We start from the raw sequence: 22906 nt of genomic DNA on the forward strand, positions 1-22906 counted from the left end.
GGTTGCAGGGCAGCAAGGCTGGAAGCAGAGAGAACAAGTGAGAGATGATGTGGGCTTGGACCAGGGTGGTGGCCACATAGGAAGTGAGAAATGTTTGGATTCTGGGTATTTTTTTTTTTGATTGGAAGATAATTGCTTTACAATGTTGTATTGGTTTCTGCCACACAACAGCATGAATCAGCCCCAAGTATATATATTTATATCCTCCCTCTTGAACCTCCCTCCCACTCACCACCCCATCCCACCCATCTAGGTTGTCACAGAGCACTGGTTGAGCTCACTGTGTGAGCAACTTCCCACTAGCTCTCTGTTTTACTTATGGTAATGCATATATTTCAATCCTGGATTCTGGATATATTTTGAAGGTAGCATCAAGACTTGCTGATAGGTAAGACCTGGGGTTTGCGAGGGAGAAGTCAAGGACAGCTCCAAGGTTACCACTTGAAAGGACCTGCCATCAGCTGGGATGATAAAGACTCATGTGTTCATACTTTTTTTTTTCAATTGAAAATCATTCCCAAATTTTCATCTTTAGTAATCATTAGTAACAAAACCATGACAGAGCTTACAATTGATCGTGATGGATCAGCGTGTCACGCTGTGTCTGACAACCGCTGAGCTGTTCTAAAGGGAGACATTTCTCCCTTGAGTTGGCAGCATCCCTTGTGGGTTGTGGCTCTGTCTTGTGGGTCTAACGATCAGCCTTGTTATTCCTCAAGAGTTAGAGAATGGGCTAAACTCCTAGTGGGGGTCTCCGTGGGGCTCTGCAGCTCCTCTGAATAAAAGCCAAGACCCTCCATCAGAAGAAGGAGCCCCTCACCCTGTCCAGCCTCTTCCCTGCCGCACCCCCACTGACAGACAGTGGAGCCCCTCCCCTCAAGCTGTGGATAGTTCCGCCACCACGGTAGCCTCATCTCTCCTCTGTCTGTCCCACCTTCCCTTCAGCCCACGGAATTTGGGGAAATGTGGACCTGTTTAGGTTTTGACTGAAAACATTTGATTGATCTTCTCAAATGGGCCGCTCTCTGGCGAGACGGAAAGTATGTTTGTGATTTTCCCCCTCCTTTTAAATTGCAAGAAAAGGCAAAATGCTGTTTTTCTTCCTGAGACTGTTCCAGTATATAAGGATGAGTTTGAAACACTGAGCCAAGCCGGCCTGGCTGGTGATTCAGCCAGGAGCAGTCATGGGACAAAGGTGTCGCTCCCTGCCAGCCGTCACACCCAGCAGCCCAGCTTGACTGCTGGATCCTTGCTCCAGCCCCCTCCCCCCACCCTCCCCACCCAGCCTCCAGCCAGAGGAAGTGGTTCCAGCAAATGGGCTGGAATGGAGTTTCCAGGAAGAACCCTCTTCAGAGTAGCCTGAAGCTCAAGGAGGAGGACCAAGTTTCTGCTAACTTCTCTGCCACGTCATGTGGAGCAGGTCACATCCCCTCTGTGAGCATTATAGGAAAGAGGTTTCAGATTGGGGAACCATGGGATCCTGTTCAACTTTCCACACAAAGGATGCTTAGCAGAGCCCGAGCTCAGGAAATGTCTGGGGAAGGAGAAGGAAGGAGATAGGAAGGGAGGCAAGAAGGGAGGATTTGACAAGGGGGGTGAAGTCTGGTGTTTCCTGGGATTTAGGACCTCTGCTTGTGAAAGTCCAGGGAAGCTGGCCAGTTTCCCCTCGGTGCCCACCGCTTCCGAGGACGTCTACCAGGCTTCCAGCTAACGGAACAGAGACCCGCACCTGAGGGCGCTCCAGCCACTGAGCCCACCGAGCCGAGACCCAGGGCAGAAGGCGATGCCTCTGGGCAGCAGCCTTCAGCCAGGACTGATGGCAGCTGAGGGCAAATTCTCCAGGTGCCTCAGATGAAAGTACTTGGAGTTGCGTGTCTACACTAGTTCCCAGGGCTCCACAGCAGGATTAGGCTCCAGATGCCTGCAAAATAGTGGCTCCTTCCTTCTCAGCCTCCCTCCCCACCTGCCTACCAAGCAGGCTGCATATAAGGAAATGGTCCCACTCCCAAGTCAGCCAGGGGCATTTGCTGGTCAGCTGATTCTTCAGAAAAGGGCTCAGACTTACCGGGCCCAGAGCCAGGCTGACAGTGCAACTGCCCAGAATATTCTGGGTGTCCACTGTGGACTTGGGTCTGCACCAGAGGACAGAAGAGCAGCTGGGGCATCTAGATGCACAGCAGGGACCCACCCAGGAGGGTTGGCCACACAGGGATGCAGGGGGCAGGCATTGCAAGTGGGGAGAACAGTGCAAATAAGACATGGAATTTAGAATCATTTTTTAAAAATTCAGGAAAAGCCCTCCTGCAGTCTTATGACAGGCCGTATGTCACAAAATGCATGACCTCACTGAATCTTCATCTCAGCCCTGTGATGTAGGCACTGTTAAGCTTTCCATTTTATAGGTGGGGGAATCAAGGCACAGAGAGGTGAATTTGTTTGCCCAAGACCACATTACAAGTATCTGGCAAAGCTGAGACAGGAAGCCAGGCCCCTGGGTTCAGAGAGTCTAACTGATGAGGAAGGGGAATATCTGGAGGTGAGTGGGAGTGGGGGCTTCTGAGCACTGAGCAGAGGGATCCAGTTTGTCCTCTGCCCCCTGGAGCTGAGGAGCTAGTGGTCTGGAAGGTGGGAATTTATAGCAGGAAAGCTGGGGAGAGCCACGCTCCTTTTCTGTGTGCGCTGCCCTCAGGGGAGACCAGCTGCCCTTAAGTACCTGCTCATCTTGGAGAAATGTCTACTACAAATGCCAGTGTCCTGGGACTTGGGAACTGTCCCAAATGGTATCTGTAGCCACACTGACAGTGAGACACACTGCCATCCACTGTCTGTCCCCTCAGTAACCTGTCCCTCGCTGGCTTGATTAGGCTGTTTATCCAGTCATTTCTCCCATCCAGCCAATATTTACTGAAGACACCATGGATTTGGCACCTTCCAGGTGCTGAGGACACAATGCTAGAAAAGACTCAGGCTCTGCCTCAAAGGCTTCATGGTCCAGGGCAGGGGAAGAGAAAATCAAGCAGAGAGGTATACTGTGAGCATAGAGAAGGGATGTAACTGGTCTAAGTAGTTGGGAATGGCTTCCTGGAGGAGGTGGCATTCTAAGTTGAAATCTTTAAAAAATGGATAGGAGGTACTCAGGTTGAAGGAGCCAAAGTGAGTGATGCCATTTCTTAATTAATAAGAAATAAGCACTGTTCTAAGAGCTTTACATGTATAAACTGTTAATCCCTGAAATGACTCTGAGACAGGTACTCTTATTATCCACATCTTACAGATGAAGCTCTGAGACCCAGAGTGGTGAAGTCAGTTACCCAAGGTTACAAAGTGCAGGACAAGGGATTGAACCCAGTAATCTGGTGCCAGGCCATGCCCTTAAGTTTCATGCTCTGCTGCATCTAGATGCTAGGACTGTTCAGGGCCCTGCAAGGATGTCAGATGTTTTGAGCACAGTGAGTGAGAAAGCAGCAGAGAACGACACACCTGGAGAGGTCAGCCAGGGCTATGGACCTTGAAGGCCCTTGATATCCACATCGAGGACTTTGAAGAGGAGACAAATGCTGAGATGCTTTGAAGTCAAAATGGTCAAGATCTGCTGATAGGCTGGATATGAGAGTGAGAGAAAGAGGGGGTCTGGGGGGTGGTGGGTTGCCGCTTGTATAAGAAGGTAGAAGGTAGAGCTGGAGGACAGGTTGTGGGGGTGATGATGTGTTGAAGTTTGGACAGGTAAGCCTCAGGTGCCTGTGGGACTTCCAGGATGAGAGGTAGAGGAAACAGTTGGACTAAAGTCTCAAGGTCAGAAAAGGGAGGTAGCCCAGGATGACCACAAATCCTGGGTATCTACTGTCTGTGCCCTTTTGATTCCAGGTGTCCCAGTTTGGACAGTGAATTCTATGCTCACCCTGGACATATCTGAGCTGCCACATGATTCATCTTGACATTGAAAAAACCTGGGTCCAGCTTTTCTGGAATTCACATCTCTGTGCCTAGATTCCCCCACCTGTAAAATGGGAAGCTTAACAGCGCCTACATCACAGGGCTGTGATAGGGATTCAGTGAGGTCATGCATTTTGTGACATGCACAGTCTGTCACAAGAGTGCAGGAGGGCTTTTCCAGACCAAAACAATGATTCTAAATTCCATGTCTTATTTGCACTGTACTCCCAACTTTCGATGCCTGCCCCCTGCATCCCTGTGTGGCCAGCCCTCCTGGGTGGGTCCCTGCTGTGCATCTAGATGCCCCAGCTGCTCTTCTGCCCTCTGGTGCAGACCCAAGGCCATGGTGGACACACAGAATGTTCTGGGCAGCTGCACTGTCAGCTTGGCTATGGGCCCAGGAAGTCTGAGCCCACCTGAAAAAAAAGGACTCTTAACTTCAAATCCACAAAGGCAAGTCCACTCTTGGCTTATGCAAAAGGATGCCAAAGGACCTTTACACAGGAAAGGGGCAGGGCCAGCACACAGCCTTCCAGTTGTGTTCTGCATCTCAGTCAACATAGAATAAAATATCTATAGAAAGAAACCAGGGTTTCGGTTAGATGGTTGGCCCCTAAGGGCAATCGATACTCTAAAACAGGATTCTGAACCCAGGAAAGATCCTTCTCGAACTCCTCACCACCAGTTTCTTTTGAAGGCTGTGTGCCTTCACTTGGGGAAGGCCACAGGGACGCAGTCAGGAGGCAGCTTTTTCACTGACTTCCAGTCCCTGGCTCTATATACCCATCACACAGCTATAGAAGGACATGAAGTTTTCTTGCATCGTTGAATGGTGCTTTCAGAGGCCCAAAGCAGGAGGCACTACTGGGGTAATGTGGTGCCCCCAAGTGGCCCCCATAGTGTTCCACCCTAGAAGCACAGTGGTGGAGAGGTGAAGACCGTAGATTCTGGAGGCAGACTGTTGTTTTCATTCACTTGCTAAGTTATGTCCAACTCTTTGTGACCCCATGGGCTGCAGTACACTAGGCTTCCCTGTCCTCTATACACCAGGCTTCCCTGTCCTCCACTATCTCCCTGAGTTTGCTCAAGTTCATGTCCATTGAGTCAGTGATGCTATCTAAACATCTCATCCTCTGCCACCCTCTTCTCCTTTTGCTTTCAACCATTCCCAGCATCAGGGTCTTTTCCAGTGAGTTGGCTCTTCACATCAGGTGGCCAAAGTATTGGAGCTTCAGGTTTATCCTTCAATTCATCCTTCCAGTGAATATTCAGGGTTGATTTCCTTTAGGAATGACTCATTTGATCTCCTTGCTGTCCAAGGGACTCTCAAGAGTCTTTTCCAGCACCACAATTAGAAAGCATCAATTCTTCGGCACTCAGCTTTCTTTGTAGTCCAACTCTCACATCCATACATGACTACTGGAAAAACCATAGCTTTGACTATATGGACCTTTGTTGGCAAAGTGATGTCTTTGCTTTTTAATATGCTATCTAGGTTTGTTATGACTTTCCTTCCAGGAGGCAAGTGTCTTCTAATTTCATGGCTGCAGTCACCATCCACAGTGATTCTGGAGGCAGACTGCCTGGGTTCAAATTCCATCTCCACCACCTATTAGTGGGATCTCCTCTTGCCTCAGTTTCTTCATTGGTAAAATGGGGATGATCATTGTCCCAGCCTCAAATAATTGTGGTAAGGATTATCAGGCAAACAGATGCAGCACTTAAAACAGTGCTGGGAGATAGCTAATGCTCCATGAATATCTGCTGTTATTATTAGTAGTATTAGCATTTATAATGGCGCCATCAGTTATCATCCAACCTAGAAATGGAAGCAAGTAGAAGAAACCAGGAGAAGGAACAAAGAGAAGAGGGGTGGAAAAGGGCTTCTTGGCTGCCAGGGCCTTGCTCAGAAGTCCCCAGGGTTCCATAGGATAACATTTCATTCAGATTTTTTTTTTTTTTACCAGAATGAGAAATGCAGGTTCTGTGTCAGAAATCATTGCAAATTCCAAATTAGCGAGGTTTCATGGTCCGTGGAAAGGCGCTGGAGGGAAAATTGGTCGATGGGGTGTTTTTTAGCTGTCGGAGCAAGCTGGCTGATTGATTGAGTGTCTCTGTCAATAGACTGTGCAGACAGCAGCCAGGCAACCGGGTGCAGGCGAGCAAATAGGAAGAAGACAGAACACCAGTGAGGCAGAGGCAGAGACATGATTGCAGTGGAAAGAGACTTAGTTATACCAGAAACTGGGCTGTGTGGCCATCCTGTCTGGAGACCAGCTACAGTTTCTTGAGAATTCTGGGCTTCCTCATTCGCTTGCTGTGTGTCCTTAGGCAAGTTACTATACCTCTCTGAGTCTCTGTTTTTCTCATCTAAAAACAACCTTTACAATACCCGCCTCAAGGGTTTATTATGAAACTTAAATGAAATAATGGGACTTAAATATCTGGTGAGGTGTTGTCACGTGATAGGTGCTCAGTGAACATGTGGCCCTTTTACTATAACACAGTGAGTGGAAGTTGGTCTACTTATGCTTCTGCCTAGGAACTCCGAAGCTGTGTTTAGAGGTGACAACCTCATCCTTAAATTCCCCAATGGGCCAAGTGGGTCCCTTCTGTGCCACCCCCAATGTGTTTAGAAAGAGACAAAGAGATGGGGATGACTTAGATGCAGAGGAGAATCTGACTCACAAAAATCTTTGAATTGGACAGACTTTTCAGAGGTCACTGAGGCCAGTCCCCTGTTTCCAGGGTCAGGCAGGTTGGAAGCCATATACACCTCAAAGATGACTGTGAAAGAATAATCCACAAGTCTCCTCACCAGGCAGAAGTTCTTTCTCTGATGGGAGATACCAAGTCTCTTTCAAGCTAATTGAAATGATAATATAATAGACATTGTGCTTAGCTTAATGACTATATATTTCCTACAGCTACCCCAATGCATAAGGCATTATCTCCTTTTTAAATAGTTATTTACTTGGCTGTGCCAGGTCTTAGTTGTATGCAGCAGTCACCAGGGATTGAACCCAGGCCTCCAGCATTGGGAACACAGAGTCTTAGCCACTGGACCACCGGGAAGTCCCGTTCCCATTTTTCAAATGAAAAAACTAAGTCTTAAATAGATGAGGGACCTTGGTCAAGGTTATGCTGCAATATCATGGAGCAAGGAGAGTGCAGAATTTATTCCAATGAGGAACTGGGCAGTGGCGGGGAGTGGGGTGGTGGGGGTGGGGGGGTGGGGGGGCATTGTTCAGGAACAGCTGAGCTGGGCCTTGATGGCTGAGTGAGGCTTTTCCTGGCAGAGAAGTGAAGAGAGGGCATTGCGGGCAGAGGGATCAGCTTGAGCAGACATCCAAGTTGAGAGACTCTGCCCCAAAGGCTATTTACAATGAATAATTACAATTACAATGGCAGCTAACATTGATTAAGTGCTTACTCTGCACCAGGAATGGTGTTAAGCACTTACGTGCATCACCTCTATGAGCAGGACACTACCATTAACCCCGTTCTGCAGAAGAGAGATGAAGTGACTCGTCCAAGATCACAGCTTGAAAATAGCAAAACCAGCTTTCAGGCTGCAGTCTGCCTGATTCCAAGGCTCCTTGAGGTTCCTGGTTGTTTAGGCACTGTCTGTGCTCTACAGAGAAACCACAGAGCTGAAAAAGACTTCTGCCCACATGCTAGGGCTGTCCTGAGATCTCTAGTCTGTTCCTGCCCCAAGTGCTCTTAGGGCTTAGGGGAACCCATCAGGGTTGAAGGGAGATAATCTAGAAGCTGACTGCCTAATAAAGATAAAGTTTCCTAATAAACTCGCAATCCTGCAATAATGGGTTTGACTTTTAAAAGGCAGGTAAAAATCCCAGTGGAGAGACAGACCTTTCACATCAACTCCTTAATCAGAATTACTGTGGAAGAGCCATCTCTTACAGGTAGTACAGCTGGATGCCTGGGCTGGCATTCAGAAATGGTCACTTCCAGGTAAAGTCAGAAGGCTGGTCTCTCCAGAGATCCCTCTCTCCCACAGGAAATCCTGTCAGAAAAGAATGATTAATGGCAAAGGAGAGGCCTGTGGGACAAGTTTAGTTCAGTCGCTCAGTTGTGTCTGACTCTTTGTGACCCCATGGACTGCAGCACACCAGGCTTCCCTGTCCATCACAACTCCCAGAGCTTACTCAAACTCATGTCCATCGAGTCACTGATGCCATCCAGTCATCTCATCCTCTGTCATCCCCTTCTACTTCTGCCCTCAATCTTCCCCATCATCAGGGTCTTTTCCAATGAGTCAGTTCTTCACATCAGGTGGCCAAAGTATTGGAGTTTCAGCTTCAGCATCAGTCCTTCCAATGAATATTCAGGACTGCTTTTCTTTGGGATGGACTGGTTTGATCTCCTTGCAAGAGACTCTCAAGAATCTTCTCAACACCACAGTTCAAAAGCATCAATTCTTCGGCGCTCGGCTTTCTTTATAGTCCAACTCTCCCATCCCTACATGACTACCGGAATTAAAGGAGAATAAATGGGAAGGGTGTGATGTGAGAACTTGCTGATGATTGGTGCGGGAGCTTCAGAGGCGGAGTCTTCTAAGAACTTTCTGTTGATTGGTGGAGTTGCAATGGACCAACCTGTCCATTAATTCTGCCACCATCATCGTCTTCATCATCATCATCACTATTATCACCAACATGTTCATCAAATAACATATGTTGAGCCTTTGTTATGTGTCCAGAAAACATGCTAAGTTTTACACGTGCTAAGTGTTTACAACAGTCTAAGGAGACAGGTAATATTAACATACCCATGAACATTTGCCATCCTCAGTTGGGAAAACTAAGGTTTGATAATACTAAGTCACGTCCTCTGGGTCAACACAGCCTAGGAGTAGCAAAGCAGAGTTTCAAACCCATGTCCCTTTGACTCCAAACAATGCAGTACTTAACTATTGTTTTGTATTTATTTAGCAGTTTGTTAGAGGAATACATCAGAGAAGGCAATGGCACCCCACTCCAGTACTCTTGCTTGGAAAATCCCATGGGCAGAGGAGCCTGGTAGGCTGCAATCCATAGCGTCGCTAAGAGTCGGACACGACTGAGAGACTTCACTTTCACTTTTCACTTTCATGCATTGGAGAAGGAAATGGCAAGCGACTCCAGTGTTCTTGCCTGGAGAATCCCAGGGACGGGGGAGCCTGGTGGGCTGCCGTCTATAGGGTTGCACAGAGTCGGACACGACTGAAGCTACTTAGCAGCAGCAGCAGAGGAATACATGGTCTGGGTCTGTCTTTGATGAAATTCACAGGATATTAAGCCTGAGACAGCAATTTGGATGCACAGACTTATTGGCGGTATACTTTTAGAAGAAAGGGAGTGAGGAAGCACGCTAGGGCAGCACAGAACACCAAGACAAGGTGTAGTTTCAGCTGGAATCTAGCCTTAGCCTGATCCCACAGGGAGCTCTGGAGTGTGAATAGCATAGCCTTGCTGCAAGGGAGATGGTTGTTTGTACTCCTAAGCCAGTCATTGGCTGTGGGATGCTCTGCCACCCCTCAAGCGTGGACATAACCTTCTTGGAAGGGGTGCTCATGAGATATTTGCAGCAAACCCACTCACCATCTAAGATCTGACCAAGAGCTCTCACTACAGCTACCAAAGGACTGATTGGTGGTCCCTGCTCAGCCCCTAACTCACCAAGTGTCCTTGAGTGTACTGCTGGCCCCCCTCTGGACCCCAGCTTCTCCTGGGTAAAGTTCCAAGAACTGGCTTAGCTCTGACAAGTTCTGGCTCTGCAGTCTAGCAACACAGTCACTGCCCCCGGTCTGCAATCTCTGTTTCTGTAACCCGGGAGGAGAGATGGGCCCCCTCGGGTAGTTTCAACAGTGTAAGGCGAGATGTCTGACAGCTTCCCCCACTGAAGCTCTTTATCTCACTTCTCTGCTGTGTTATTTTAAAACTAACATGCCCAGACCTCAGGAGCTCGCCGCCTGCAAGATTTGTGGCTTGTCTGCTCTGTCCTCTCTACAGATTTTAGCGGCAGCTTACTCTCTGCTTGTTATGAATTTTCTACCAAACCTCAGCCCCAGGAAGTGGGGGATAGGTGTGTTGTGTGTGTCCGCAGGAATACAAAGTCCTGACTGCACCACACTCTCAGATGCTGCCCCCATTACCACCTCCACCTCTGTGGTTCCAGCTAGTGTCCAGGTAGTTGTCCCAGGAGGACAGGGAGACATCAATTCACTCCTGGGCTTTTGACAGAGAAGAGCCAGGACACAGCAGGGAATGCCCCAGCACAAGGAGGATCTCCAGGGACACTCCGGGGCTCCCCTGACCTCCCTGCTCTTCCCTGTCCAAGAATCCCCTGTCTTGGGCTGTTTGGGAAAAGAGGATGAGAATCTGCAGTAAGGCTGGAGAACAGTGTGATCACTTCCTGGTAAAAGTGCCGCCCCGTGCCAGAAACTAAGTGCTGAGTATGCACTATGCCATGTCATCCTCACAACCATCCCATGAAGTGCCGACAAGTTGTGATTTCACCAGGGAGGGAAAGAGACTTGCCCAGGGTGAGTGCCTAGGCAGAGTCAGTGTGAGAATCCTGGCACCGTGCTCTGGCAGCCCTCCCCAAACAAGCAGCTCGCCCCGCCCTGTGCCATCTTGTTTCCTGCAGGCACAGATGCCACCTCTCTCTACTTAAGACTTCTCTCTCGGGTCACTTTCACCCCACACGAGAGTTTCTTATGTACCTGCCCCATGACTTCCTCTGAAACTGTGAGCTCCCTGAGGGAAAGACTCGTGTCTGGATCATCTTGAAATGACCCTCCACCAGAAGTAAAGTGATGCTTAGCAGATGAGTGAATGAATGACTAATAAATCAGTGAATAAATGAATAGCTAATGAAGAAATAGACGAATGAATGCATAAACAATAAATGAATCAGTGCACCTAAAGGAATATATTGGAGGAATCAGACATTTTATGAATATATTTTAAGAGTCAGCCTGCCAGGCTGGGTCACTTATTATTCTGAAACCCCGCCAGTATAACACTCTTAGAGCTCACCTATGTCCTCAGTTTCCCACCTCACTCTAGCCAGCTGCTCCCAGAAGGTCCAGTCTGCTGGCTTTCAATACCATCTACATGCTAACATCACTCAAGGGTGTTTACCCAGCACTAAAGTCTTCTCTGAACTCCAGTCTCATGTACCCAACTGCCCACCTGCCGTTGCCACATGGGATGTCTAATCAGCATCTCAAAGTTAACGTGTCCAGAACTGAGCCTGGGGGCCCTTACAGGACACCCTCTTGCCTGCAGCTGTCCCTACCCAGTTGTCTGCAGCTTCATCCTCCTCGTTGCTCAGACTGAAGCCCTTGGAGTCACCTGTAAGCAGACTTGGTTGTGTGCATGCGTGCTCAGCTGCTCAGTCGTGTCCTACTGGATCTCAACTTCAGTGTGTGTCCAGAATCCAACAGCTTCTCACCACTACCACATTGATAACACTGATCCTGGCTCTCATCTTCTGTCATGTGGGTTGTTGTAATAATTTCCCCACAGGTCTTCCTGCATTTATCCCAGCTCCCTGGTCATCCTTGCTTAGCAAGCTGCTAGAGAGATCCTTTAAAACCTAAGTCAGATTACATCGCTTTTCTGCTTATAGCCCTCCAATGGCAAGGCACCTCAGAGAAAAAGCCAAGTCCTAGCAATAGCCCAGCAGACCATGATCTGAGACCTGCTCACCCCTTACCCTTGTTCCCTTTGCTCACTCACTTCCAGCCTCAGTGCAGGTAGTGTATTGCAATCTCAGGGTCTTGGCAATGACTGTGCCCTCTGCCTATTTTGCTCTTTTCCAGGCTCACTGCCTCATCATCTTCAAGTCCTGCTCAAATGTCCCCTTCTCCATGAAACTTTCTCTGTTTTAAAACCACAGCCCTCTCCTGGTAGTAGCATTTCTGGTTTCCCTAATTCTGCTCCATTTTTTTTTATTTTTTTTTTATAGCTCTCATTGTCTTCAAATACTTTCTAAATTTACCGCTTATTTCGCTTATTTTCTGCTCCCCTCCTCCCTCTGCCCATGCCAGGAGAATGCAAGCTCTACCAGGCAGAGATTTTTTTCTGTCTTATTCTCTGTGTGTGTCTCCAGTGCCCAGAACATGCCTTATACATAGTAGGTGTTCAGTAAATATTTGTTGAATCCGTGGCTGGATGAAGAAAAAGGAAACAGTCCCAGACAGCACCTCCGGGACATTTTTACTCTCTCAGCTGTTGAACAAAGGCTCCTCCTGCTCCAGGCTGAAGGTTTCCTATTAGGCTGAGGACTTCTGCCCTCTTCTCAGCAGATCTTGCTTGGTGCTTTCTCTAGCAGTAGTCATAATGATGCCCTAAAGGGACTCACCTAGCACAATCACTCCCAGGGCAAGAATCTCTAATCAGCAATTCACCCTCCCTGGAGCAATGCAAACCCTGTCTGCAGTTTCAGCTGATGGAAAGGTCTTGAAGGTGCCCCGGGCCAGAGAAAGAGGTCTGCCTTGCCCATGGTGACACAGCTTGGTAGAACCAAGGTTTGAACCCAGGTCAGTAGAACTGCGGGATCTCTGCACTTGCCCAGCATCGCCAAGTAACCCTTTACAATGTGTTCAATGAGAAACCACATTTTGGAATTCAGCCAGTTCCCAAGTTTGGGGCGCCTGCCTTTCAGACAGCCCCAAGAAACCAGTCCAATCCCCCTCTCAGCGCTTCGAACCCTCACTAGGCAAGTAGGCAACTGACAGGCCAGCCTGTGAAAGGAGAAGTGATCGGGTGGACTAGGGCTGGACTGGGGGGCAGCAGGGGGCCGTGCTCTGTGATGAGAGTTCAAAACCCAGACAGGCTGGGGGCCTGACCTGCTCAGCTGAGCTGGGTAAGAAGTGCTGAGCCGATTTTTCTCCATATGGTTCTTTCATCTTTTGACCTGAACTTGGGAACTGGACAATTTTAGATGTACAGCAGGGCTTACCATGCACACATACACACGTTCACACACTCTCAGCCCTGAGAACTGAACTAAACCATCCTCATCAGTTACCTGAGGACAGAGAGTGCTGGAGGGCTGGACTCAGGATCAAGTCCAAATCCTTTGTAAAGTCTACAACCTGGCTACTCAAAGTGTGGTCCGTGGAGCAATAGCATCACCTGGGGATCTTGATAGAGTGCAGATGCTGAATCAGTGGGTCTGGGTTAGGGCCTGGGCTTCGACATTTCTAGCAAATTCACATGCACATGAAGGCATGAGAAGCAGCTGTCCACAGGGCCCTGAAGACTCCAGCCCTGTCTGCCTCCTTAGTCTCAGATCCTGTATTTTTTCTGCTCTCCCACATTCACTGCAGCATTATTTACAGTAGCCAAGACATTGAAACAACCTAAGTTTCCATCACCAGATGAATGGATAAAGACAATGTTACATATATCATATCTATTAATATATCTAATAGATAAAATGAAATTCATTCATAAAAAGGAAGGGAGCCCTGCCATTTGCAACAACATGGATATACCTTGAGGGCATTATGCTAAGTGAAATAAGTCAGCCTCAACTCTTCCATCCTCCACCCCAACTATCTCTTCCAACTTACTGCTTCCTCTGCAGTTCTGTGACGTCCATTGCTGTGGCTCGGTACTTGGCCTTTGCACCTGACTGATTCCTATACATCTTTTAGGAAACTTTCCACAGCCATCTCCCCAGGCTGGATTAGGTGCTTCTCTGTGGTCCTCTGAGCTTCTCTCCATTGGAGAACTTACCACATTGTAATCCCCAACTGAGGAATCAATGTTCCTCTTCCAGGTTGGAAACTCCTTGAGGACACAAATAAGTCTTAGTTACTTTGGAGTCCTTAAACTCTAATACCAAGTAGGTGTTCAGTAAACAGCTGCTGAATAAGTGAATGAAATGATGAGGGAAATGCCAGCCTCATAAAACTTCTTTGCTTTCTCATTCTGTTCCTGAAGCTGAGCATTGTGGCCGTGCATCCAATGATGTCTCCCACGGTGGTGCTCTGGAATCCCTGTCTTCCCCTAAGCTCCTGTGCTTTTTTTCCAACTGTGAGATCAAAACTCACAAGAGTCACAGCTCCTGCAGATTATCCCCAACGAGGCTTAATTAACCTTGAAACTGACTTGGTACCAAGACCTCAGGCCAGAATAGTAACAGGATCCAGACCAAAGTTCCAGGAGCCAAGGCACAAATTAGCCAAATCCATCTTGCCCAGGAGCTAGCTTAGTCCCATGATAAGCCTCAGGCTCCCTGGTGGACTCATGAGCTGAGGGTCTTGCACCATCATTCTCTACTGAAACAGGAGGCAGTAGGTTTCTGGCTCAGTGCAGACAAGGGCAGGTCATTCACAACTCTGGTGGCAAATATAGAACAAGAACCTGGGCATGAGCCTTGGATGGGAAGCAACTGCCTTTGCCTCCCCAGGTCTCAGTGTCTTCATCTGAGTAACAGGGATAAGTTCATCAAACTGAGCACCTTACCAAGAGCCTTATCAGCATCCATTGAGACACTGGATTTGCAAGTGTTCTACACCCTGGGAGAAGCTATTGGTGGGCTGGGGAAAATAAGTGTCAGGGATGTCCTGAATCTAATGGCCAAGTGCCATTTCTATTTGTATATGTACCTTAAGATACATCTACTTCTCCACACCCATGAAGCAAATCCCTGTCTTACAGGAAAATTACTAAGATTCACCTTGTGCCCCCAATTATTATCTCCTTATGTTTTCAGAGTGTTTTCCAGATTGCTCTCCTTTTTATCTCAGCTGATTCTCATAAACAAGCAGGGCAGCTGGTGCTCTCACCATTTACTGTCCCTGGGTCTCAGTTTCTCTGTCGGTATAGTGGGCATTCAGAAAACTAAGATCATGGCATCCGGTCCCATCACTTCATGGCAAACAGATGGGGAAACAATGGAAACAGTGACAGACTTTATTTTCTTGGGCTCCAAAATCACTGCATATGGTGACTGTGGCCATGAAATTAAAAGACACCTGCTCCTTAGAAGAAAAGCTGTGACCAACCTAGACAGCATATTAAAAAGCAGAGACAGTACTTTGCCAACAAAGGTCCATCTAGTCAAAGCTGTGGTTTTTCCAGTAGTCATGTATGGATGTGAGAGTTGGACTGTGAAGAAAGCTGAGTGCCAAAGAATCAATGCTTTTGAACTGTGGTGTTGGAGAAGACTCTTGAGAGTCCCTTGGACTGCAAGGAGATCAAACCAGTCCATCCTAAAGGAAATCAGTCCTGACTATTCATTGGAAGGACTGATGCTGAAGCTGAACTCCAATATTTTGGCCACCTGATGCAAAGAACTGACTCACTAGGAAAGACCCTGATGCTGGGAAAGATTGAAGGCAGGAGGAAAAGGAGACAACAGAGGATGAGGTGGTTGGATGGCATCACTGACTCGATGAACATGAGTTTGAGCAAGCTCCAGGATTTGGTGATAGACAGGGAAGCCTGGTGTGTTGCAGTCCGTGGGGTCGCAAAGAGTCAAACACAACTGAGCAGCTGAACTAAACTGAGAGTGGGCATGGCCATGCCTGCTCCTGGGTTTCTTTGGAAGCTTAAATGAGACAATGCATGAGAAAAGCTTAGCTTGGCATCTGGCACAGAGTAGGTGCTTCATAAATGCCTGCTGTAATTATGATCAAAGGATGTAGAAAAGGGACTTCCCTGGTGGTCCAGTGGTTGAAAGTCTATCTTACAATGCAGGGTGTGTGAGCCAGGGGAACTAAGATCCCACATGCCAAGTGGCAACTAAGTGTGTGTGCCACAATTATAGAAGCCTGTGTGCCACAACAAAGAGCCCACATGCCACAACTAAGACCCGATGCAGCCAAATAAATAAAGGACATGAAAAGAGCACTGGACTAGGACTCAAAAGGCCACATAGTTCAATCCAGAGTTCTAACATCTGTCTCCATGTGCTCCTTGTTTCTTGGGACCTCAGTTTCCTCATTCTGCACAGAGATAAGTGGAGGCCGGGATTCTCACTTCCCTCCAACATTGTTTGTGTCTGATTCCCCAAATAGTGTTTAATTCAAACTAGCACTCGAGGCTTGCAACCAGGCTGAGTGAGCACTTTGGTGGAGTCACAAGCTTTGATGGGGGAGGCAGCTCAGGAGACTTTTGCAGAAAGTTCAGCCCTCTTATCGGAGGCTGAGAATCTGCTGGTTGCCATGACTACGGATAGCCTCATCTAAGCTCTAGGTCGCTGATTAGCAGGAACCGAGCAGGGAGGCCTTGAGGAATTCAGCACTCATGGCTCCCTCCCTCCTTCTGTGAAGCGGAGTGCTCCAGCCCTTGACTTCACTGTTTTAGCTGTCCCCTGAAGATCTCACCTTCTTTTAAGTATTTTTTTTTAATGCAACATCAAAGGGCCATGTGGTAAAAACAAGGCAGCTGCCGGTACTCCTCAGCAACGATGGAACACAGGATTTTTCTTAAAGCCCTGCAAGGATGTAAAGCTGGAAGCAAGGAAGGAAGACGGGTGGGGCCAAGGGTGTGGGGGTGCCAAGGCTGAGGTCTGAGTCCTCTGAAGTGCTTTGTGGCCTCAGACGGGTCCTTTTCCCTGGACCTCTGCTTATTTATATGTGAGGAGAAGTTGCATCTGATCTATGGTTCTCACATGAGATCGGACATCAGAATTTATTTGTAAATTGCTTCCTTCCTTCATTCAACAAACGTTTCTTGAGCAGGAAGGCATGCTATGCCATGCACTAGATCCTTAGGGACCCAGTGGTGAGAAAAGAGACTAGTTGCCACTCTCAGGAAGCTCACATTCTAGTCCAGAAGACAGTTAGCAAATAAACATGGAAAATGGTCATTTCAGACATTCATAGTAACGAGTACTCTGGAGGAGGGAAGGTACAACAAGACTGTGATGGAGGCAGGTGACAAGAAGAGCATGATTGCTTAAAGAAGTCAGGGAGGGCTTCCCTGAGGAGGTGACATTTGAGTGAAAGGAAGGAGCTGGAAGAACAGCATACCAGGTGGAGGAAACAGAAAGAGCAAAGGCCTTGATTAAGGGACCTGTTCCATATGAAGAGTAGCAAGAAGGCCATGTGGCCGGAGCAGAGTAAGGGGAAGGTAGAGGGGTAGAAAATGGGCTCTAGAGTTAGGAGAGAGACCAAATCAATCAGAGCTTTTTAATCCCAATGATCACTTTGGATTTACTGACCGAGTAGAAGGCAGAATTGCCTGGGATGTTTCTTAAAGATACAGGTTCCCACATTTCATCCTTGGACAGTCTGATTTATTATGGCTACGATGGGACCTAGGAATCTGTATTTTCAACCTTGGGGGTCTCTGAAACTGTGCCAAGTTTAGCAAAGCCTGGACTACATGCTCCCTGAGTCTCTTTCAGTTTTAAAAAAGCTAAGAGGCAAAGTGTTAGAACACATTGAAAAAAATCTTTAATTTTATATGAGGAAGGAATCCTTTCTTCTTTCCCTCACCACTCCCTGTCAACCTGATAGAATTAATTCTATTCTTTGTTTTGTAATCCCATGTGAAGTACCCAATACCAGGAATGGGAGACCAATGCTATTGGGGAAAAAAAAAATGCTACCACATCAAGGAGTGTCAAGTTATAAACTGTAGCAACTCCATTATACCTCTACTCATCAAACCATTGTCAGGGATTCCCCATCCCTAATTCTGAACAAAGCTGCTGGCAGCGATGGATGAGACATTGTCCCTGCCCTTAGCCTTGTCCCCCAGTGCCTGGCAATAGCATCCACCAGCTTTCCCCACACTGGAGATAACCCATGCCTCTATTAGCAAAGTCACTGATACCTTCCGCCCAATGCCAGCACTATTTGTCATTCACCGCCAAACTCGTCACATCAATTCTCAGTTTCTGCCTAGGACAAGGTTGCCTCAGGCACATATTTGTGTCTTGGTTTCCTGTAATGCTCCAGAAATGCTCCCCAAATTCCATTCTTGTATGTATGTCCAACTCAAGTCTCTCTTGGGCAATACACATCCATTGATAAGCACACTGATCATTTTTCTAAGGGAAATATGAGGAATAATAGAAAAGACATTGACTGAGCCATCTGAGTAGACAGAGATATTGGCTGGGTTATTTCCACCAACTGTTACCATGAAGGGATTAGCTCAAGGCATCTCAAAAAGCTCTTTATAATTTTTTGAAACAGATGAATGTTCTCTTTAGTCAATGCCTTTGCCCTTTCATTTATTCCTTGAACAAATGTTGCTGATTGTTTATCCCACATTTAACCAGCAGCCAAGGATGCTAGTTCTGCTTTCAAAATATAGCAGAATCTAATCACATCTCATCACCTCTTGCTGCCACCCTGCTCTGGGCCTGCTCTATTGCAATGGTCTCCCTGTCTCTGTCCTTCCCTCCCTTCCTTTGAGTGTCCTGAGCTCAGGGAGTGAAGCTTCTGAACATCACCCATCTCAGCCACAGGGGACCCAAAATTTTCCCCATGACCTATAAAGACCTCATCTCTGATCTCTCCTCTTATCATTCTTACCCCTGCTTGCTGTTTCTTGAGTATGCCGAGTGTCTTTGAACTTGATATTCCTTCTGCCTGGAACATACTGCTTACAGGTATGTGTGTAGAAGTTACATATTGCTGAGCAACAAAATAACCCAAATATTTGTGACTTAGAACAACAATTAATGGTTACGTTTTGCAGTTTCCTTGAGTTAGAAGTTTGGCTGGGTGACTGGGTCACTACCTCTCAAACATTAGCCGTGTTTGCTGTCTCATCTGCTTGCCGGGGCTGGAGGACTCACTTCCAAGGTGGTTCACTCACATGGCTGGTTGTGCTGGCTGTTGGCAGAAGTCTCGGTTCTTTGGATGTCTCCAAAGGGCTGCTTGAGTGTCCTCACTACATGGCGGCCAACTTCCCTCAACGTGATCAATCCAAGGGGAAGAGGCAGAAGTTACCTTCATGACTTAGTCTTGAAAGTCACACATCATCACTTTTACTTCATTCTGTTCATTCAACTTGAGTCACTAGCCCATCCAGTATCCTAGGGGATGGAAATTAGGCTCCCTAATTGATGGTATGAATGTCAAAACTTTGTGAACACATTTTAAAGCCAACACAAACTACAAGGTTAGTCCTGGTCCTTCAAGTCTCCACCCTGTTACTTCCTAAGAAAGGCTCTCCATGATTATTTTGCTGTTCTTGTTGTTTAGTTGTTAAGTCATGTCCAAATCTTCTGTGACCCGTTGGACTGTAGCCTGCCAGGTTCCTCTGTCCATGGGATTTCCCAGGCAAGAACACTGGAGCAGGTTGCCATTTCCTATGCCAGGGGATCTTCCCAAACCAGGGATTAAACCCACATCTCCTGCTTTGGCAAGCAGACTCTTTGCCAATGAGCCACCAGGGAAGCTCCCTCCATGATTACCCAATATTAAATAACAGTCACCCCTCTCACTTTTCTAGGCCCTTTACACTGATTCATTCTCTCTATAATTTATTACTGATGAATAAGCCATATTATTACTTGCTTGTGCATTTATTACCTGCTTTTCCATGTATAATCCAAACTCTGTGATCTCTGGGAACACCTGTGTCTTGTTCACTACATCCCCACACTTAAAACTGGCCCGTAGACCCTGCAGGCACCCAGGGAATCAGAGCTGATGAATTTTAGGTTAGCCTCAGCTAGGACAAGAATGGCAAGAGGCAAACCTTGCTGGAGGCTGGGCAGGAATTGCAAGCTCTGAGTTTGAAAAGAGCCAGGACAGCATTCCACACAGATAGACCAGAGGGAACAAAGACATAGAAATGGAACCCTCATCATGGGGGAAAAGTGGAGTTCTGGAAGCATGGAATTGACGGTGAGAAGGGCTGGGTAGACCCCACTAGAATCCCCATCTTTCCTGGGCTTGAAGCATCTCCTAGCTCCGCTTCTAAAGATGCACTGAGAAGCAGCTGACAGAGATGGATGTGTTTTGCTGACCTCCCTTCAATACTGACCAGGCTTGGACTGCACTCCTGGCAGCCCCAAGGAGCAGGGGACTTATCAGATGCATTTATCCTGAGTCATAAAACCAATCTTGATGCAATGGCTGCAGAAGCTCGGTGCAGGAGAGATGCTAATACCTTTGATCAATGCTTGACCTGGGATCTGCAGGCAGGGCGAGCAGGCAGGGAGGGCAGCAAGCATGCTTGCTGGATGTTGCTAGATCCACCTGTGGCTCTCAGACTCCTGACTCTTCCTGGTTAGGAGTCAGGAGATTTGAGTGACAGCCCCTTCAGAGACTGAGTAGGCAATTTCTTTTCCTTCTCTGGGACTCAGAGAAGGAGGTGGGACACAGGTCATCTTCCTATGCAGTTTGGACCTCATCTCAGAGGCAGAGGGGAGAACTTCAAGCCTTCATTGGAACTGCTATCCCAAATGGGTGAGCTCCCACCTGCTAAGGTCACCAGATAGGAGGCTTGGTTCACAGAGAAGTAAAGGAAAATGGAAATGACACATTTTAGGCCTTTCCTGTTTGTTTATATTATCTTATTTTATCTTCACAACAACTCAATGATATATGGACTGATATTATCCTCTATTTTATAGCTCAGATATAAACTCAGCTATATACTGAGATATATAATTCAGAGAGGTTGAGCAACTAATCCAAGATTCTATAGTTACTAAATGGTGAAGATAGTGTTTGAATTAAGGTATCTCTGTGCCACACACAGATAAGATAGAAAAATGGGATCGAAATGGCAAAAGAGAGTTTAAACTAATCCTGTCTTGCTTTTGGCCTCAGAATAAGTCTTGAGGAAGGAAGTAAAATGCTGATTCCCAGCCCCTCCCTGTGATTAAGTCAGGATAGCCTGCTGCTGCTGCTGCTAAGTCGCTTCAGTCATGTCCGACTCTGTGCGACCCCATAGACGGCAGCCCACCAGGCTCCCCCGTCCCTGGGATTCTCCAGGCAAGAACACTGGAGTGGGTTGCCAAGCCTAAGCAGTAACAAATAAGCCCCTAAACCTCAGTGGCTTAATCTAACTAAGGCTTATTTTTGTCATGCAAAGTCTAATGTGATCCAGGCATCTCGCTTCCCATCCAGTAGCTTCACTGTTTGAAAGGTGTGGCCTCGAAAGTCACTGTGACAGAGGGAAAGAGAGAGCTGGAGATGGCACACAGATCTGACTGCCTCAAACTAGAAACAATATACATCACCCCGACTCGGAGACCATTGACCCCTCATGATATTTATGACCCCAACTTAACTCCAAGGGAAGTCAGACATCTGTGCATGCTTGATGAACATTAAGAATCTCTGTCATATCCTAATGCATTTGCCTCCTTCTTTCTTCCTCTATAGGACAGAACCCCAGAGCAGCCCCATGGTCCCAGCTCAGGATGGACCCTCGGAAAAGCTGAGCCAGCATTTGGCCTCCAAGGTCTTGGGCACCAACAGCTGGGACAGAGGCAAAGCCTGCCGGGAGCCCAGTCCCACCAGAGCACGCAGGTGAGACTCTGCCCCATCCCCCTCTCTGATCTAATGCGGAAGTTCAAGTTGAGGCTGAAAAAACGAAGTTTATTTCTCTGACCACTCTTCCCCTCTGTCTCTTGCAAGTTCCTCTTTGAGATCCTTAAATCAAATCAAAACCCATTTGAGAATTAGTTGAAAGCTATGAGTACTAAGAACACCCTCTTAATTCTGTGTACCATTTCAGAGCATTCATAGACTCCCGAGGCTAGTGAACAGGTGTCTAAGTAGTTAAATATTTACCCCCTATGATTTTTATTTTTAACCTGCTAAGAGTGAGTCTCTTGAAGATATAGCTGTATAATTTTTGTTGACTGGCAATGCAGAGACGTTAACATGTATTCTAATTACTTATATCATTTTTTTTTCTACTAACTGTAAATACCAGATTCTTAGAATGGAATTAATTATGGCAGCATTTTTTGATGTTTTATAAAGAGTTAAGTAACTTCCAAAAGATCAGCCACACAAACAAGTTTGAGAAAGCAGCTGGTTTTGTGGGAAAGCTCTCAGGACAGTAATCACACAGGCCTCGATTCATATCCCCCTCAGACACTTCCTAACTGTGCAGCCTTGAGCAAGGCAGTTCAGCTTTCTGAACCTGATTTTCTTTGCCTGTAGAATGAGACAGTAAAAACCATAACACCCTCAAAGTGCTTTTGTTAGTATCAAAGTATATAAAACATTTGGTGCGTAGTAAGTGAATATACAGTAACTGTGTTATTACTAATAATGACAATAATATTCTTATTAATATTCTCTTTTCCCAGTGAGGTTCAGCGGGGTTGGCCTGTTTCAATTCCCAAGCAGTTTTTCATCCAGAACCATATCTTTTTGCCGTGGGATGGATACTGCTTTAAAAAAAAAAATCCCTGGAGCTTGCCCCAATTATAAAAGGAGATAACTTGACTTCATTTAACTGCAGCCTGAGCATTTGAATTTAATTGAACAGGAAATAATTATTCCTGAGGAGTGGAGGTTTTTGAGGTTCTGTGAAGCGATATGAGATATGTATCTCGTTACATTAGACCTTGGCAAATATACTTTTAATAATCAGCTGCTACTTAACCTACCTTTTGCCTCGCATTTAATTTCCAGTAGGAACTACAGACACGATGTACTGGGGAGGGAGGATGCTGAACTGCCGATTAATTATTTAAAAACTGATTTATTTACCAAGGTGAGCCATTTGCAAATTCAATAATAAATCTATTAAGGAGCAGTTAACCTCTATAGCTCTGTTTTAAATAATCAATTGGTGTTTGGGTAACGTAGAGCATCTGTCTCATTAGGTCAGCATTGGCTCCTTATTTGAGGCATTTAACCTGAAGTGCAACCAAATCAGCCATGAGGTGGTGATTAGGTATTCACTGTGAATCCTTCACCCTCCCAGGAACTGGATCATCTCAGCTACAACAGCACCAGTTGGCGGCTCAGGGAACCCTGGGTCCTCTAACGCCTTGTTCTGTGTTCTCCTCA

The 22906-nt window shown here is 46.9% G+C and overlaps 1 protein-coding gene across 1 annotated transcript in view; it reads left to right on the top strand.

Annotated features, from left to right (window-relative positions):
* Window positions 1–22906, top strand: part of SRRM4 (serine/arginine repetitive matrix 4) — a 167492-nt gene that overhangs the window by 106127 nt on the left and 38459 nt on the right. The window contains exon 2 of the mRNA XM_006060958.4: window positions 21260–21406. Coding sequence (XP_006061020.3) covers window positions 21260–21406 — 147 coding nt within the window. The remainder of the gene's footprint in view (window positions 1–21259; window positions 21407–22906) is intronic.

The sequence above is a fragment of the Bubalus bubalis genome, chromosome 17 (assembly GCF_019923935.1).
Source record: "Bubalus bubalis isolate 160015118507 breed Murrah chromosome 17, NDDB_SH_1, whole genome shotgun sequence".
Lineage (NCBI taxonomy): Eukaryota > Metazoa > Chordata > Mammalia > Artiodactyla > Bovidae > Bubalus > Bubalus bubalis.